Source organism: Prenolepis imparis, unplaced genomic scaffold (genome assembly GCF_030444845.1).
Source record: "Prenolepis imparis isolate NDT839.2.m4 unplaced genomic scaffold, iyPreImpa1.0 SCAF_5, whole genome shotgun sequence".
Taxonomy (NCBI): domain Eukaryota; kingdom Metazoa; phylum Arthropoda; class Insecta; order Hymenoptera; family Formicidae; genus Prenolepis; species Prenolepis imparis.
This window is the reverse complement of record NW_028141163.1, coordinates 9,394,560-9,414,016: the sequence shown is the minus strand read 5'-3', so window position 1 is coordinate 9,414,016 and position 19,457 is coordinate 9,394,560. Positions and strand designations below refer to the sequence as shown.

General features: G+C 31.7%; 1 protein-coding gene across 2 annotated transcripts in view; it reads right to left on the bottom strand.

The window, feature by feature from the left end:
- The window catches only part of Fkbp14 (peptidyl-prolyl cis-trans isomerase Fkb14), a 172,772-nt gene that overhangs the window by 87,750 nt on the left and 65,565 nt on the right, over nt 1-19,457 (bottom strand). For both annotated transcript variants that reach the window (XM_083039042.1, XM_083039043.1), the window contains one exon: nt 7,470-7,511. In XM_083039042.1, coding sequence (XP_082895168.1) covers nt 7,470-7,511 — 42 coding nt within the window. The remainder of the gene's footprint in view (nt 1-7,469; nt 7,512-19,457) is intronic.

Here is a 19,457-nt window from a genome sequence, read left to right as displayed (position 1 = left end):
TAATCGAGTGAAAGTACTTTATTATTAAAAATGTGATGTTTTATTTAAATTATTTTATTGCTGTAGATTATTATTTTATGCATTTAATAGTTCTGTAACTGTTCAATGTTTCTTTATTATTGTTTAATTATAAATATATTTTTTCTAGAAAATTTGTAAATTTTTATAAAAACGCGATTTTGTGTGCACATCTTTATTGGTCATAAATAAAATCAGTATCGATATATATCAATGAAAATACCTATGTCCAAGTTTCCTGGCACATTGTAACAATAATTAAACTATTTATGAATCGATGTACGTGAGTGTAATTCCCATTATTGTTTGAGACGCAAAAGGATATACAAACATGCGACAAGAGCACGTTCGGTCATTGATTCTTGACGAGCGAGAAGAAAAGAGATCAGGTTGAGAGAAGCGTATTTGGTACATTACAGAAATGTACGATTATTGTTATCGTTATCGTCCCAACAGCATCTGTAATTGGCACTAGAAACGCCGGAATATGTTCCAAATTGTAACAGTGTCGCGTGATCTAAAATTTTACGAGTTTCTGTAATATAATTTTTAAGATGCAACGTTTACATATCACGCGTTATGTATAAATATTGTTAAATTTTACTTATATCTTACATTTCTTATTATTACAACATTCCCAAGATTAAAGCATATTATTTTACACCCGGAACAAAAATCCCATTTTTTCAACAATTACATTTCTCTTAGTCAGAATCAAGAATTAATTCATTATCGATAGGCTCCATTCGACAATAAAAAAGAGAAGAAAAATTTAAAGGAATTTTGCGAAACAGTTTCCAGTGTAACTGCGAAATTGCGCCATCACGACATTGTTATCTTCCCGACTGTGGCGATAGCGGAAAACGAACAACGATACACATCTGAACTATTAACGGATCCTTAGTCAAAGGACCGGCTTAACCCACTGATGGGATGGAAGCGCGCGATATATACGTGCCGGCTGTACCGTGAAACACGCGGGGAATTGCGGCCGTCGCCGGTGCATTCGTAACCCGGCGAATTGCACATACGTAAAGCCGAACGTTACAATCTCATCTTACTGGGCAATCTCGCGGCCACGATCAATTTTCTCCCCCCTCACGCGGGGGGGAGAACAAGATCTTCCAATCGCTCTAGAAACGCATATCAGTGGACAGAAGCAATTCCGTTCAGTCCTGCGTCCTGTCCACGATTTCTGCAAAAGCCATGCATCGGAGCACGTCATACACGCGTGTAGAATGTGTAAACGAATCTCTAATGTGACGATGAAAATGCAGAAATAGAATATTTTAAATAATAATTTTTTTGACACACACCCCTGTGCGTAAACAGTTGTTATTTCATATTACATTCTCCTTATATATTTTTGAAATATTTCTAAATTGAAAACATTTTGCTTTAATGTTTTAATTTGAAGATTTTTGTAAAGATTCTAAAATATTTTATTCATCATTTTCGATTGCTTTATCTATATAAAAATAAAGTATAAAATAATTGTAATTATATATAAATCTTTATACTTAATTATTTATATAATTAATTAAGTAGTATATATGTAGCGAATTTTGCTCAAGATAATTATTTTTTCGTTTAAAAGTTATAAATATTTTAAACAAAACACATATATATTCTAAGTCCCTTTTATAAAGGAGTTTATATAAAGTCATCTCAAGTAAATGGCTAATAGCTATTTATATACAATCATCTCAAGTAATGGCTAATAGCTAACAGCTTGTCATATTAAATAAAAGGCTTAATTTTTTATGGAATTTCAAAGTTTCTCTAATATTTTGTACGCTGTATATGAAAGAAATGAGACAAAGTGAGATCATATATGTATTTCAAGATCTTATATTTAAATGATAGCCAATTGTTGGAAATATATATATGTCGCGCGAGCGCAATTCCTCTCTGTCGTCCCTTGCGTTTCCTTCGCCCGAACTTGTAAGTTCAAAGCGCGTTAAAAGTTGCAGCTCGCTTGTTGGCACTGATGCTGAACTTTGCTAAGGATCTCTGCGCGTTCTCCGTTTCCTCATCGCACCCGCTGATCCTTCAGGAATTGCATGCCTGGGACGAGTTTCCGCGGCAAATTTGTTAATATTGCAGACTTGCTGCGCGCGAAAATGTCGAGCTTGTGATACAGAAAGTAGGTGCTCTTTCCGCCAACACGACGCCTGGCTTCATAAACGGCTCGTTGTAAAAATTAAAAACTTGGCGGTGTGTTCGACGGTGGGAAAGAAACGACCGACAAGTTTTACACCGAGTAGCATAAAGTTCGCCATATCCTCGGCAAACTTTCAATTGAATTAATCTAACAAAACGCCACCGCATCGAAGCACGGTGAAATGAGAGAAGTCGTGCACGCTGACGTTTATTTGTAACCGATTTTTAGGACATCGTCTTATGTCCCTTTTTGAGATAACAATTTTTCAAAATTATATATAAATTATTGTTTTAAAGATGTTAATAAGTTTTATATGTATATAGCTATATAGGTATATATTTCTCATTTCGTTTAATCTAATCGAATATAATTACGCGCGCAAAACGAAGTTATATTATTCTTTGATTCTTTGATAATAAAATATTAAAAATTGCAAATTTTGAATTTTTATGCATTGCATAATTAATTAATATATTTCTATGCATGCATTGCAATAATAAATTTTATGCATGCATAGAAATATATAGATTAATTATGCAATGCATAAAAAATCAATATTTAAATGTTTAACAGAAAATGCGAACAAAGAAATAGACTTTTCTACAAGAACCTTTTGATTAAAATACCTGCGCTTCCATTAAACTCGCGAGTTTCCGTATATCCGCTACGCTACACATGTCGCGCGAGACTGCGAGACTGATGCCCACCACCCACCACCGACCACCGACCGCAAGACTCTGCGCAGGCAGTGTCACCATCTGACGGCGAAACCTACTTTCACAGCCAAGAATGAACCGGGCCCGGCGAAAAGTCTCTCTCTTTCTACCCTTTCCTTTAGACTCGCGCGTCCCATGTGTCCGCCACGCTGCACGTTTCATGCCAGACTAATCCCCACCAACGACCACAAGACTTGCGCAATTGTGTCGCTACCTGACGACGAAACCTAACTTTACAGCCAAGAATGAAGTCGAGACCGAGACTGTCGAGAGCCGAGAGCCGAGCCACAGTATGCGGCCGAGCCCGGCGAAGATCACCTCGTGTAATTGGATCTAATCTCTTTTCTTTTCTCTAAATATCAAATGCCAAAACCTGCTGCTTCCTACTGAGTTTTAAAAATTGCAATATGTATGTATATATAATTTAGGATGATCCTCATTTACTCTTGATCACAATTTTTTTCGAATTTTTTCCGCAGCACTCCCAAGAATGTTTTCAATTTACTAAAAAATAAATACATCTCAAATGATGCAGAAAAGCAAGATACACATATTAAAAAAAAGAAAAATCCTCTAGACCGATTTTTTTATAACTAACCAGTGTAGAAAATTTAATACAAAAGTACTCAAATGTTTAACGAGTCGGGGGCACATGTTCCCGTTGTTCAATTGAGTTGAAATTTGGCAGGGATTATTTTCTTTTTGTGGATTGAAAACATTCTGTGTCGCAAAAAAATTCAAAAAAATATTTTGATCTAGAATAAATAAAGATCATCCTAATATATATGTATATATATAAAATTTTCCGAATCTCTTTAAATAGTTAAGACAACAATATATTATATGTATTCAAACGAGAAATTAGACAGTCTCTGTGAAAATGCCACTGCAGTTATTCTTAGTGCAGATCATGAATTAAACTTTCTCAATTCTCTTTCATCTACGCAATTTCTAATTTCATAATACTGCCATGTTTCCACGCGATCAAAATAAATCAGCAGACAGAGTGCAAAGATTTTTATTCCTTGCGTCAATCTTAAATAGCCTTTTTTTCATACGTTATTCGTCATATCTTTCATATCATCCAAAAGAAAAAATGTAAAATTCACAATGAATTAACGTAAATTGTGCAATTAAGTATAATAATTATAACAATCATAACATAATAATGCAAACAGAATATACAAGTTTCATAAAAATAACATGCGTTAATAGAATAATAAGTTTCCATCATATTTCTATTGCATTTAATATTGATTCACATAATTTAGATATGATTCAATCTACGGGTCAAACGTCCATCTGAGTCTAAACTGATTTCGTAAGGGTACGATGAAAAGACGGCAGTAAATCTACCTTGCCCTCGTCTGATTTAGCATTCGAGTCTGCAAGATAGGATGGATGCTTAATTCATCGATTTCCGTTCGGAGATCGGCAATAGTCGGCATCTATCCGGGTTTCTCGAACCAATTTCCCGAATCAGAAGGGAGAGACTTTTCTTCGTTTTCTTTACAAACCACCTCTCACGGTTGAGGCGATTATTACGTCTTTTCTTTGATTTCTGATCTCTCTCGCATCTCGGGCATCTCGGTATTTTTTTCAGTCAACAAATAATTTATAATTATTTTAGAGAAAAATAGTTAATTGAACAATATTACTGTAACAATCTCGGAAGTAGCAAAAGAAGTAAAATTATGTTCTAGAGTTAAAATTTATCTCTTTAACGAAAATCATGAAAATTTTGTTGCATAAACTTTTATAAAAATTATATTATTTATTTGAACTTAATTTTAATTAAAAAAAATTAATTAATTTGCGTAATTTTATTGTTATCAATTTATATAACGTTTAGTATAATATCCGCAAAAGAACAGTGAATAAAAATAGGGAACTATATATAAAAAAATCTTTGTCATGTAATAATGTCTCTATTTTACAAACAAAAAATTATTTAGGTATTAAACGTATATGCAGAATAATTATTTGTTAATAAATTAATAATAGTATAATGGTTTGAAAACTATATTTTATATATTATAGAATATATAAAAAAAACCTGTAGATTATAGTCCCCATAATCTTAATTTCGACTTACCTAAATATTAGGTATATGGTATATATATATGCGTGTATATAAACTATAATTCTCAAATTATTTTTCTTTTAAATTTTTCAAGAAAAATTTTCATATAAACTCATGATAAAAATATCAGACAATTCTACAGCAAATATTAGAAAATATAGAAAAGAATAGAATAGTTCAGAATAATCGTTTACTGTGATTTTTCTGGAGAATGAAAGTTGACAATAAAAGAAACATAATAGAAAAATTGTTGAATTAAATAACAATAAAATCGGCGAAACAATGATATACCGGCAATCTACTGACAGAAGCACGCAACTACATCTCGTAGGAGCGCGAGTCACGCAAATCGCGCGACACAATGACAAACAGCTGATAAGCTCAGTCACGTGAGTCTACGAATGAATCGCGCGACCGCGCCCCGTTCCATTGAGCATTCATATGACTGAACGAGATCACCTGTTCATCATACGCGATTGTTTGGATGCTTTTGTTTGTAAATCGTCATTGCTAGTCAAAAGTTTCAGAGAGTTGAGACATATATAAAAGCCGAAGTGCAGCACGATAATAATTCGTTTTACATTATTGTAAATAATAAAATGCAAAATATTCTAGAAAGACTTAATCTTGAAAAAGTTTGAATAGAATGTTGTATTACATAAATATGATTGTTTATCTTACACGATCTGAATATATATCTCGAACAAATAACTTTTTTATTGAACTATCCACGAGAATAGACGATTGCTCTGAATTATCCAGTATTTATTTGCCTGCATAATTACAAGCAACGTTTATAAAAACGATAGGATTTGATTATAAATCTATTAATAATAATAAATATAATAAATAAATATATAATAAATAAATATAATAAAATAGAATAATGACATATTGACAATAATTATTTTACAAATAAGAAAGATAAACGTACGATTTCTTTCAAAACGTGGAAGTTAAAGTGCAATAGCATTTCCATTAATGATTACAAATAATTCTTCTATACGAGAATATCGCGGACAGGGGCGAAATGGCCTCGTTTATCGTCGGCCGAGGCATTCAATTACCGTTAGGCCAGCAAGCCGCATATATCACCGGTTCACTCGCTTCCGTTACAAAATGCACTCGAAATAGTGGACTTCTCTCTGCGTGTGCCATAATTCCCGTATCAATTATTGACCGCTGTTTTTTGGGAATACTGTTCCGGCCACCCCTCGCTTGATCGGCCGCGTGCACCACTTTCCGCCCCATTCGTTGCACCCGTTCGCTTAATTACCCCCGACGGGAATACGATCAGTATTCGGAATGAGGGGCAGGGATATGGAAATGACGTTTCGCGACGTGTTTTGGAATGGTACGACAAAGCGTAATTGCTTTTTACTAGTCAGTTTCATATACTACCGCCCCCATTCTCTTCCTTTCTCTTCCATTTTTTTTAATTTGCTTACATTGGTCGGTTCATTTATTGATTCATATCTCTGTCTTTCTCTCTCTTCTTCGTTGCTATACCGTTCCCGGTAATAGTAAAACACGATTTTAATTGGATGTATCGCGTTTTTTGATGTCGATAGCTTTTCGCGTATTTTCAACTCGTGCCGAACGCAACGAGAGTAGGCGCTACACCAACTCTGGCGAATAAACAAAAAATAAAAAAAAAGTTGTCAATGTGCTACATACGCGTTCTATGTATTACCGTACGTTCATTTATCAATGAAAGGTTGGAATAGGAAATTTGCTTTATAACTGTGCGATATTATTTTAATGTAACCTATACCTATACAAATAATTAAAAAGAATATCATAATTAATATCAATTGTGGAGTTTAATATAATTGAAATTTGTTATTAGTAGTAACAAAATGCATTTGTTATGAACTAACAAGTTATTTTACTCGTATTGAACATTTTACAAAATATCATTGTTATCGCAAAGTAATCACAATTTAATACTTTGTATGTAACAATATTCATTGTTACAGTATACAACAGACTGTATTATTAGGCACACATTTTATGATAATTAATATGTTAGTTTATTAATAAAAGTTTATTTGTGAGAAAGAGCAATTTATAGCCCAAAAAGTTTTTATAAAATAAATTAAGAAAAAATTACACAAACTAATCATATATTATAATCATTAAGAATTATAGTAAGACTTTTGTTTAGAGAATAAAGCGAAATATAATTGCTTGACTTGATTGATTAATTTAATCAATTATCGAATCTTTTATTTAATATATTTTAGAAACAACTTAATAACTCTTCTTTCTTTTACAATGGATTTATGCATGTATCTTACTTCTTATTAAACAATTAAATATTTATATGATCAAAGATTTGTTCGAGTTTCTGTACCAATATAACATATAACATATAACATATTATTTAAAACATGTTACTATTTTAATATTTTCAACATATTATATACATCCCCCCCCCCCCATTATCGCTATAAAAATGTTATAAAATAAACAATTTTTCACTCACCCATTCGTACAGTAGCGGAGTTGTAGTCCACAGCACATTGATCTGAAAACAAAATATTCAAATTATGTATATACATATGTGTGTGTCGAATATCTCATATATACAACCTATAAATATGTAAGCTAAAATATTTAATTAGCAAATTTTCGCTTTATTAATATTTTTTAACAGAAATCAGCTGATTATTATTAAAGATATTATAACTCTATCGTGTATAAAAGAGTATGACTTTTTTATGCCGACGCGAAAGTATGATGAATACATGACTTTTGCAAAGTACGTAATCTTCATTTGTCGGGAAAACTGGATAATTTGAGGTACGCTGGTGTCAGTCGGAAGATATTATTTCTAGATGCGAGTATATTTGCGGACGAAACGCAAACGGATATACAGTCGTTGTATCCCTGTTGCGAAGCAAATCAGCGAGCGCGGATAATACACGGTCGGTCATATTTTTGGCCGTAATGAATATCTACTTATGCGCCTGCATTCTGTATATACGATGCTTGAAAACGTCCGCTAGGTTTTGTTTTAAATGTTAGTCACGCTGGAACAACGCCAAATCCCATACCCCAACCCCACATAACCCTTGCTGAAACTTCCGCGAGCATCGGTCGCGTTCACCGCTGGTCGAGCCAATCGGAATTTCCGAAAAAGAAAAAAAGGCAATGCAAACTCTCACTGACGTATACGATAACGTGATCGTATTTCGTGGCGAGCGTATCGAGATTCGCTTGCATTCGCGAGCGGAACACTTTTAAAACTATCATAGCCTTTAGGAATAGAATTAAATTGTCATGTTAATTCTGTCGTTCACTGACGCACACACTTAGCGATTCATTATTGTCCAATGTTTTTAAAATTATATACATTAGAAAAAATAAGTGATAATTTTTTCAAAGAAAGAAAAAGAACATGACAGAAAAAATCAATTTAATTTAATTTAATTTAAATAATTTTTTAGATATATAAAAATATGTATTATATATATATTTTAGTTTATCAGACATCTGCAGATTTATCAAATGTAGGCAATTTGAATTTGTCCTTTTCCCTTCAAGACTTGTCTTCGGCCAAAGGAAATTTGAAAAGAGGAAATGACGAAAGCGTATTATAGCGACTGAAAAGATTAAAAGCGTTTAATTAAACCAATCCCGCTTTCGCGTACTTGTTTCCTCCTCATGATGCAATCTTATCAGATCATCGCGCCTGCCACTTTAATCCCTGATGAACTTAATTACAGTAGAAGAGATACTCAGTAAGTACGTTTGTACTTATTCCGCTTGTTCGCCGACAGCAAATAACAGAACCGAAATGAATTCCCACATCTGCGGTGGCGTAGATCGCGTTGTGGAATTCCCAAAGAGGATGAACGAAAATGTTTGTATTCATTTCGACATCCATTAGTGATTACGTTAAAACTCCGAGTCTGTTGCAAATGTCTATCCGCCAAGAGCGACTTGAACTTTTAGGTTTCCTCGCGCATTTAACTGTCTGGCAGTCCGACGCGTAGCGAGGGATGGGTCTCCAAATCCGTCGGGAAAGCTTCGAAGAAAATTGCGCGAGACTCTACCCGGGATAAGAAACGTGTCTTAAGGAGCCGCCGTTGTTGGGGAAAAGTGGCGCGCGCGCGAAAAGTTGATTTGTACCGGCCATGTGTCTTGATCCTTTTCGGAATTAATACGTTGATATAACACTGTGCGAAATATCGTACGTGACTTTTTTCGAAACATTACTCACGGACATAACATCGCGGAGAAATATTTCAATCTATATATATTTGGTTTTAAAACTGGATGTTTTATTTCTATAGTTTGGTAACGCGAGAAGAATACAAAAGCATAATCATTAATGTGTTTCGCATTTAATCGTGTCTATAATTTATTCTACATCAAGCATGCTTATAATAAGCATTGTCTATGCCTGTGAGTGGTTCCCTAGCTTCTTCACGATATTATTTATGCGAAGAGAGGCCTTAATTAATTAATTAATGCTACTCGCATATTACTCGCATACTTGAGAAATACAGGAATTTATCTATCTCGTTATTCTCTATTTTGTGCTCTTCCGACTTGACTTGAGAGCTCTCGAATCGTATGATATAATAGCGTTAACTCAATGAGATAATAAAACTCGCCCCTTCGTGTCAAGTCCACCATAGCAAATAAGACAAATAAGACCTCATTGAATGGGGGGGGGGGGGGGGAATGCTTGAGTGAAGTCGGTACGAAAAATGGAAAGAAAGAAAAATTGGCCATTCCTGCTGAGAATATAACGCGAAGATATGACGCGTGGTTCGTCGCGTTTCGATATAAAGGTAAAGCGAAAGAGCAGCAGAAAGGAAGAATATTTCCCTTAACGTCTTTATATCCTGGCCGGCCTCTCATTGCCGCCGTCTATTCCTTCTATTTCGTCCGGGAAATAACAGCGCGCCGCTGGAATTGCGTGGAAAAAGTGTTCATTTGCGGATCTCATCGCTCTCGACCCCGCGTCCGGCGCGTTATCGTCCGGCTTTTGTAGGAATATCGTTAAACTTTTCGTCTCGGGACATAAGAACGCGAGAACCGGAATTACTAATGAAAGATCTCTTAATAAGGAGCGCAATACCGGCCAGACGTACCTTGGTTGTTTGCGCTCTCATATCTCATGCAGCTTGTCATTTATATGACAGCTCATTTTATTTCTATAAATTTTTATTTGTAGAGAATAACAAGTGTTATACATTTTCTTCTTGCAAGATGCATTGTTTATTATTTAAAAAGTTTTAATAAATCAATTATTATTGGATTATTATTATCGTTTATCGAAAAGAGAAATTATTTTTAATTTAAATTGGATTTAAGAGTTCTCTCTTTCTTTCTCTCTTCTCTCTCTCTCTCTCTCTCTCTCTCTCTCTCTCTCTCTCTCTCTCTCTCTCTCTCTCTCTCTCTCTCTCTCTCTCTCTCTCTCTCTATGTAAATGTTTTTATAAAATTATATATATATATATATATATATAATATTATATTAAGATATAATATATTATATCTGTCAAGTAAATTAATGTACTATATTGAAAATAGATTGATTAAAAATAGAAAAAAAGAATAATCTAATCTTATCTAATATTTTTTATTGAAGTCTTTCATTGAAAGTATTTTAAAGAGAATTTTAGAGAATGAGTCTGAATTCTCTGTAACTTTATTCAACCGCAGGATTTCTTTCAATGTGATTCTGTGCAAGGAATACAATCGCTCTTTTCTTCGTATGTCATGGTTCATGGTGCGCTAGTATAACCATTACTGTGATTAAACTAGATTAGCCGATTGCAACCGATTGTCGCCATCCGATACTCTTATTGTTGCTAGAGAACTCGAAACGATTGCGACGAAATAATTACTTTCTACACTCTTTCGAAAACTGTAGAATATAGAATCTACGCTTTTAAGTGATTACACTGCATTTTTTCAGTTTTAATGCACGTATCTTTACAAATATAAAAAATTACATAATAACCATTTTGTCGATTAGCAGAGTTTAAAAATTAGAAATTCAACCTACACAAAAAATTAGGATATTTTAATAAAATATTATGTCTGTAATATTATGTCTGGATTTCTAATTTTCACACTTAGCTAATTAACAAAATTCTTTAGAAGACTAGAATTTTTAAATAAAGTATAATAAATAATATTGCAAGCATTATAAAATAGAAATAAAATAGAAATATAAAATACATAAATCAAAATATATCAAAATCGATGATAAGAACAAAGATTAAATGCGCACGTCCATATTGATTTTTTATTTTTTCATTGTAATATTATTTATTTACTAGTTGATTGGTTTAATTTCAATATATCTAAAATTAATCAATTTTATACTTTGTACACAACGTTGTTATAAAAGTTTGGTATTAAATTAATTATGCATTATTAATTTATCATTAAACTTTAATGTTTTATATATATACATATATATATAATTTATTTATTTATAATTCTAAATTTTTAAGGTGTGTAAACATGATTAACTTAAAATAATATTGAAAAGATATTATTGCTACAGTTCAAGTAGTCTATGTTAATATAAATTGTGTTAGACACTGTAGACACAAGAAACGATATGTAATCACTTCAACATGCACGCGAGTTTAAGATCAATGTTGACCCAGAATGCCCTGATGTCGAGATTGATGTATTATTCAGTAGAAGTGCATAAAATTGTTCGACTAACTATAGGTATTTTTTCAGGTTTATTATATATTGAGAATCATAATTAATTAAACAAAAATATATTGTTAAAAAAAAAAAAAAAAAAAATAGAATTCTAATATAATATATGAGAATATATAAGAGTATAAGCAAATTGGGAGCATGTCAGTTTCTGTAAAAAATACATAAAAGTTATATATATATGTATGTATGTTTGTGTATGTGTATACACACACACACACACACACACACACACACACAATATTTTCCTATATTTGCCTTTTTGGCAAACATTTTATTTAAAATCGAGATAGTGCAATATTTTTCCTGGCTTATTTAATACTGACGAACACTTTTAACGCGTTTTAATCTCGTTACTGAATCGAAAACGTTGAGGTATATCCGGTATATGTAACGTTGCTATCACTGTAGTATGCTATAAATACACCGTGCCAATCCCAGCTTCGAAAAAATTTAAAAACTGACTGCGATTTACATCTCTCTTCAGTGCACGTTTCGCTTAAACGCATATAGCAAAAACGTAGTAACAAAAAAGCTGTTTCATTCGTATGTCAGTTGAAACAACATGGCGTAACAGCGAGTTAACGACTCGATCGTGAAATGTTCGCAACGTGCTTCGACATGACGTGCAGATGCACGCACTGTCGTACGCATTCAAAGAACGGCACTGCATCCGACAGATGAGCGAATAGCAATGCGTGTCGCGTTATTGCGTTATTGCGTCGCACTGACCGAGAAGACAGTGCATTTTCGCGGATTTTGATTAATAAAATAATTTGCGCGGAAGGTATTCATTATTAATCAAGAAAATAAATAAAAAAGAGATGTAATTATGGCAATGTGCGAATTAAAAGTTGATAATTAAAAATTCAGTTTAATATATACACAATATTACGAGAAGAAAGAAAACAAAGATATCAGATTAAAAAGAATATTTATGAATCTTTATAAAAAAAAATCTGAAATTATAAAGACAAAAAATATTTAAGATTATAGAAATATTTAAGATTATAAAAAATAATCCACAAAATTACATGTTATAGAGATAAAGCGCAAAAATTTTAGAGAGAGAATGCAATAATAACAATAAAATATAAAAATAAAAGGCTTTTAAAGTTCAAGAATTCAATTAAAATATTATTTTTTAAAATAAGATTGTAAATTTATTATTCCATCGTAGGTATATCTATATCCATTTTATCCACACTATTTAAATTAGTACATATTATCTGTCATTATTCATTTAAAAAGAGATTGCATTTTCATGGATTTGGCTAAACGGAATAGTTTTGTCAACGATGAAATACAAATAGAACAGGTGTGCTGAAAAACGTAACAATAGCATGACGCAAATAATATCAATTATCCGGTCACTTCGCTACGAGACTTTACTAATGAAAAGGATGAGGTTAACGCAAGCGCAATTGCTCACCGCGGTAGGTCGTTGTATGAAGAAGAAAGGAGCAAGATGGGATAACAGCAATAAACATCGAAACAAAAGTTCAGAGTCTTTCACGACAAGAATAAATACATTTGGTTTATATACTCGTATGTAAATATAATTTATAATACTGCTTGATTCATATATGTTTTGCATCTAAAACAAAATATTATAACGATAAAAAATGTTTTCTACATTTGAAGCCATATGCGAATAATAAGCTAATTAAAATCTTGCTTTGAATAAATTGTTTTTAAACATTCTAGAATTTATATTACTTCTAGATATTTTTAAAATTCTAGATACTTATTATTTTTAAAATTTTTAAATTGTTTAATACATTCTTATTTTTAATATTTTAATAAAATTAAATATTCTTGAAGCTAATTTTCAAGTTTTAAAATTTTATATTAAAGAGTATATTTAAAAAATTAAATAAAACAGTTATTATCAATAGCTTTGCAGTTTTATTCTTTTTAAATTCATGTACTTTTAATCATTTAAAATTCGAAACTATATCGATGCCCTGACGTTTATAGAAAAAGAATAATATATTTACAAAACAAAAAGAAAATATACAGAAACTCGAGATTATTTGACATATTTCTTATTTGTGTAGCGTCTATTGAAAGAAAGTTTTACATTTTGCATGAATTCTGATATCTCTGCTTCTTGCATTACATGCGAAGCCGTATGCGTTTATAGCCGTAGGTAACGAAATTTCTCAATCCTTCAATATCTTGCGCTGCAATTGTATCCAAGACGGAGCAATGTCTTTGAATCCCGAATGAAATAGCAACGTCGAGAGATACGTGACACTCAACACAATTTGTATCGGATCGTCCCGTTTCCTCTCCGGAGGATGGGAGAATGGTCGAGTACAAAATTCACAACACGATCTCTTTTATAGTGTCGATCCCGAGGGAGCCGTTCGTATTAAAGATGCATAATTCCCTTGCCGTTGTTTTTTAGGGTTCATTCTCAAACGGAAGGCAAAAATATTCTGCGCGCAAAAATGTCTGTCGGCGTCAAATAAGAACAATGATGCAGATAAAAAAAACATATTTACAGCTCTCTCTGTCTCAATATGCGAAGCGCGATCATAATATGGGAAATACAAAATATTTATTAAATTTAATTATCAATAAAAGTAATTATACATAAAATCTTATCATAATGTCTGATAATCAGCAGATTTCTATTTCTGAGTTTATTCTATTTTATGATGTGAAATGTCCAGGGTAGTTTTCATGGTCGGGACGATTTTTAAGGCATTTATGATAATCTGACATAAATAGTCATAAGTAGAAATTTATCAGTTTCTAACCTCGGTAACAAATTTCAATAATAAAAATTAGTCGAACTTTTTGATTTAAAAAAAGCAACCTTAATTTTTTTTTTAATAAAAACCGTTTCTTTTTATTTTTTTTTTTTATGTAGACGACAGCAAAACATTCAATTAGTACACATTATGTCATTTTAAGTTACATTTCAATAAACTATTTTAAATTTATTAAAGATATATATATTTGACCAAATGGTCAAAACATGATCAAAATAATGAAAATGATCAAAATATATAATTTCCGTTAATGATTAATTATTTATGCATTTATAAAGACAAACATGTTTATTTCAATTATAGTCAAAAAGTGTGTGTCAAGTAATATGAGACTCAAAGTACAAATCAATCTCTAAATATATCGATATACTGAATTTAATAATTTTACTGTTATTAATAAAAATTAAAGATTTGTCTAATTATTAAAACATTTTCCTATTTGCAATATCTATAGTAATATATAAATTATTAATTGTTTTATACATTTGTAAGTAGAACGTGTCAATGATTTCGGGACACTTTTCAGTACTGTAAGTCAATAAAACGCTGAACTAATTCCAAGTGATATAAATAAATTTCTATCAGTTTCATCAGTAGCGTAAAAAAGTCCAGCAGCGTCAAATAAGTAGTACAAGTCAATCTCTAAATTTATCGATATACCGAATTTAATAATTTTACTGTTATTAATATAAATTAAAGATTTGTCTAATTATATTAAAACATTTTCCTATTTGCAATATCTATAGTAATATATAAATTATTAATCGTTTCATACATTTATAAGTAGAACGTGTCAATAATTTTCGGGACACTTTTCAGTAGTGTAAATCAATAAAACGCTGAACTTTCCAAGTGATATAAATAAATTTCTATCAGTTTCATCAGTAGTGTATCAAAGTATATAATTTAATATTCTACTCAACACACTCTATCTTTTTTATTATTCCTATCTTATTAAAAGATATGTTATTATTTATAATAACTGTAACCAATATTATAGAGAAAATCTTTAGCAAATTAGAGTAAATTTAAAAAATCAATATTTACATAATATAAAAAGCATAAAAATCTTTTAAAAATCTTTTATTAATATATTAAGTAATTCAATATATTTATTATACAATTAAATAGAAAATTATGCAATATATTTTACAATCATAGTATTAACATAATTTTTTAAAAGCACTCGTTGGCACTATTGATTATAATTTTATGTAATTGCAATTTCAATGTCATAAAATATAATATTATGTCAATTTTATACAAACGATTATTTTATCATAACCGATATCAAAGCTAATACACGCTGAAAGCATTTCGTTCATTTTTATCGGCTAAAGGATAGAAATACTTGCCCCAGGTCACATACATGAAAGAATGAAAAATTTCTCGGAAATATTCCCGATATACGGTCTGCGGTAAAAATGGAAAACAGTCGAATGAAATTCAGGGGATGGGCTTCTCGTGGAATCGGATAAGATTGATTCAAGCCGGCGGATTTTTGCAGGGAGAATCAGAAATCGGCTTAAACCCTGATACCTAGCTCGTTTCGATGAAGAGTGCAAAGTGTGGTACGTGCCTTGCGAGAGAGGCAACCTAAGCATCCTAAAAGGATTCCCGGGATCACAAGAGTTGATATATTTTCGGAATTTTATGCATCAGAAACGACAACAGAGTTTTCGGTTTTCGCTCAATAAGATTCTCGGAAAACATTTCGATTAAAAAAAAATAATGCATTATTTTTCTTAGAATATAAAATTCTATTAATATTAAAAGTGTTTAACTAAAGTCTTTTTTTATAAATTTTTATTGTCATAAAATTACGATTAGAGAAGATAAAATCTTAAATTAAATGCTAAAGAAATTTATTTTCCGAATTAAAAATTGCAATCAAATTCTCTCGCTTGAATTTTTCAGCAAGCAAACAAACACAATAATTTCAAATATCTGTCAGGTCGGTTACAAATACTGAGTAATCTTCCAACCCTAGCCGAGCTCAGTGTCTTTGAATCATGTTCCGCCTCTCAAAAGCTTCCACAAACTGATAGAGGATTTTGAAACGTGACTTGATTCCGCGTCGTAGTCCCAGAATGCAATCATCGTTTGATCGCGGGCGGACGGATTGGGAAGGATTACGAGAGGAATGAACGAAGGATAGTGATCGAAGAAGGAGTTTTAGTCGGGATTGGGAGTGTAGGCCAACAATCACGAACGATTGAATCGGCCTCGTGAGAGATACCGACGGGTCATCTTCTTGCGCGATAGCATCTCCTTGTTTTTTTTCTTCTTATGCCCTACGTAATAGGAAGGAGAATCAGACTTATACAAGCGTAATCGCTTTCTTCAGTTGCTAGATGTGGCGATTTCTCTCTCTGTACTCGGACGGAAGAAGCCTTTCCAGCTACCGCATATTTTACGGCCGTTAAAATCGTTCGAGGATGCAGTAAATGTTTATGTGTACGGATTTACGAGGAACACGCGGCGTCAGAGAATATGTAAAATTATGGCGCTACCGTGACTAGAATTATTTACATAATAACCGACGCGCTTGTGTGTTGGCGTACATATATATATGCTGAAAAATATGAATTTTCCGGACTAGTAATTCACTATCCGTTCGTCCGTCCTGCAGACCGTCGCCTTTCGTCGACAACGTGTCTCCTTTCAGTAGACAAGGCTAGTAAAGCTGTGTAAATAAATAAACAGACATCGTTTAGTATTCAAGGATTTCGCAGGAAGCTATTCAATAGTTGAGTAAAGTCAGAGTTGACTACCGCTGCAACATCGATAAACAAATTTTGAATAGCTTTATATTAAAAACTTACGAACATGTAATTCTTATGTTGAATTTATTTTACATTTAAATAAAAATCGAGAATTGTAGATATGTATTTTTTAATATGCATTAAAGAACGAGAAGATTCTTTGTATGTATCTGTTAAGTCTGTTTTTTTTTTTTTTTTTTTGCGAATCCTTTTGTCAGAAATAAAAATTTAAAAATCCACTATATATATTAAATATATGATTGTATTAAATAATTAACGTCACAAAAACATTAGTTGCAACTCTTTAGCAATTAATTTTTGTTATTAAATTTTGTGCAGTTTGTCACGAAAAAAGCTATAATTAAAGAATTCATAATCAAATACAAAAACCGCCGAGTATACAATCGAAAAGAAAAACAGTGAATCATCTTGCAGCGCAATAAATAAATAATAATAAATAAACAAAAAGAAATACTATTAAATTTTGTATTTTTGCTGATTATCAATTTGACTATTCTAACTAAAATCATTGCTTCCGTGGAAATAAATTTTATTCGGTAAAAAAATTATTCGGATAAAAGAATTGCGTATTATAATGGTAGAAATTTTGTAGAATAAAAAAAACTCGCCATTATGTATATGTGTCTGTGTCGAATATCTCGATATCGCGCGGAATTCTTACACGCGCATGTGTGTAATTTTGCGGCGGTATTCTTGCATCTGTATAATTTTACCAATAACCGCTATTTTTAATGCAACCCGTATGTCCCGTAATATCACGCTTACCGTGGCTAGCTTATCTGCCCACCACGACATTGGGTGCACCAAATTTGCATGCACTGCGGATACTATTGTATAACGCGCTGTAATGTCCATTATCTTCGGCGAGTTGCAGCACGTGCCGTTCTGCTTTAATATACTCCCAAATGCAGTACATTGGTGCATAGAAAGATACATATCTAATATCTGCAAGCTACGTGCAACTATTCATGCAATTGTGTAATTTTCGAGAGCTGTTTTTCCTAAAAACTTTTCTTCCGTAATTAACAAAACAAAAAAGACGTTGATTTTGATATAAGTCATTTTTTATTTATGTTGTTAAATATTATTTGATTTGTAGATTTCTATAGAAAGTAATTTAAATTGTTAGGATTAAAATTTATTTAAAATTTATTTTAAATTAAATAACAGACATTTAGAAAATAAGTATAACTGGCATACTTATATAAAAATATCAAGAAAAGCGATATATTATTATCGTGCATTTTGCAGATATAAAAATGAAATTATAAATTAGCTGATTTTTTTTCACAATTGCACATTTGAAAATTTTATTTAAGATTATTTCATCCAAGAGAGAAAAAAAAATTGCGGCAAAAAAACATTAAAACAAATGGCGATTTCTCGCGAGTTGGAGAGAATGCTCTAGATTGTAATGGACACAATTTTACTCGAATAGAAAACTCTTTGCTCCTTGCTATATCTGTTGCTTTACGAGCTTGAAGAACGGTTTTATCTATGTATTAGTTCATCACCGAAACAGCCATTACACGGCCATCTGCAATCTGCAACCCACAGCATCCTCTCCTCGTTTTATCCTTTAAGTATTTATGATAAACCGTAATATGCAACAAAATCGGAATTAAAGATCAACAACGTTTTTGACAACGAAAAATTTTACAAATAGTATCTATTGATGCAGCAATTTTAGATAACGCATATATACAGCAACAAGAGATAAAAATTTCATCTTATGGAATTGACGCTCCATATGGAGTAGTTTGGTATAACATTGCGGTAAATATTGCGGTAGTTCTCAGATTGTGTATAATATAAAAATCTCTTTAATGTTATACTGCAAAAGTTGAATCTAAATAAAACTGGGTCTAAAATAATGGTCTAATTGTAAAAAATGGGTCTAATATTGACGACTTGGATAAAGACTGTTGAAAAGATGAAAAATAAAAGAAATTCTATTTCTTGTTATTTAAATCAATGATATTAAAGTGCCGTGAAATACCAAATTATAATTTGACAATAAATATACTTTCTACATTTTATATCGAGTAATAAGAATATCGATTATTTCATGAACAGATATTTTTTTCGCATTATGTAAATATGAGCGCAGTCAACTTATAGAAAATACTACGATTCGAATAGAGTTACTGCAACAAAGTGTATGTTTGTTGTAGTTACTGTTGTTCTTCACATTGATGCTAACAAT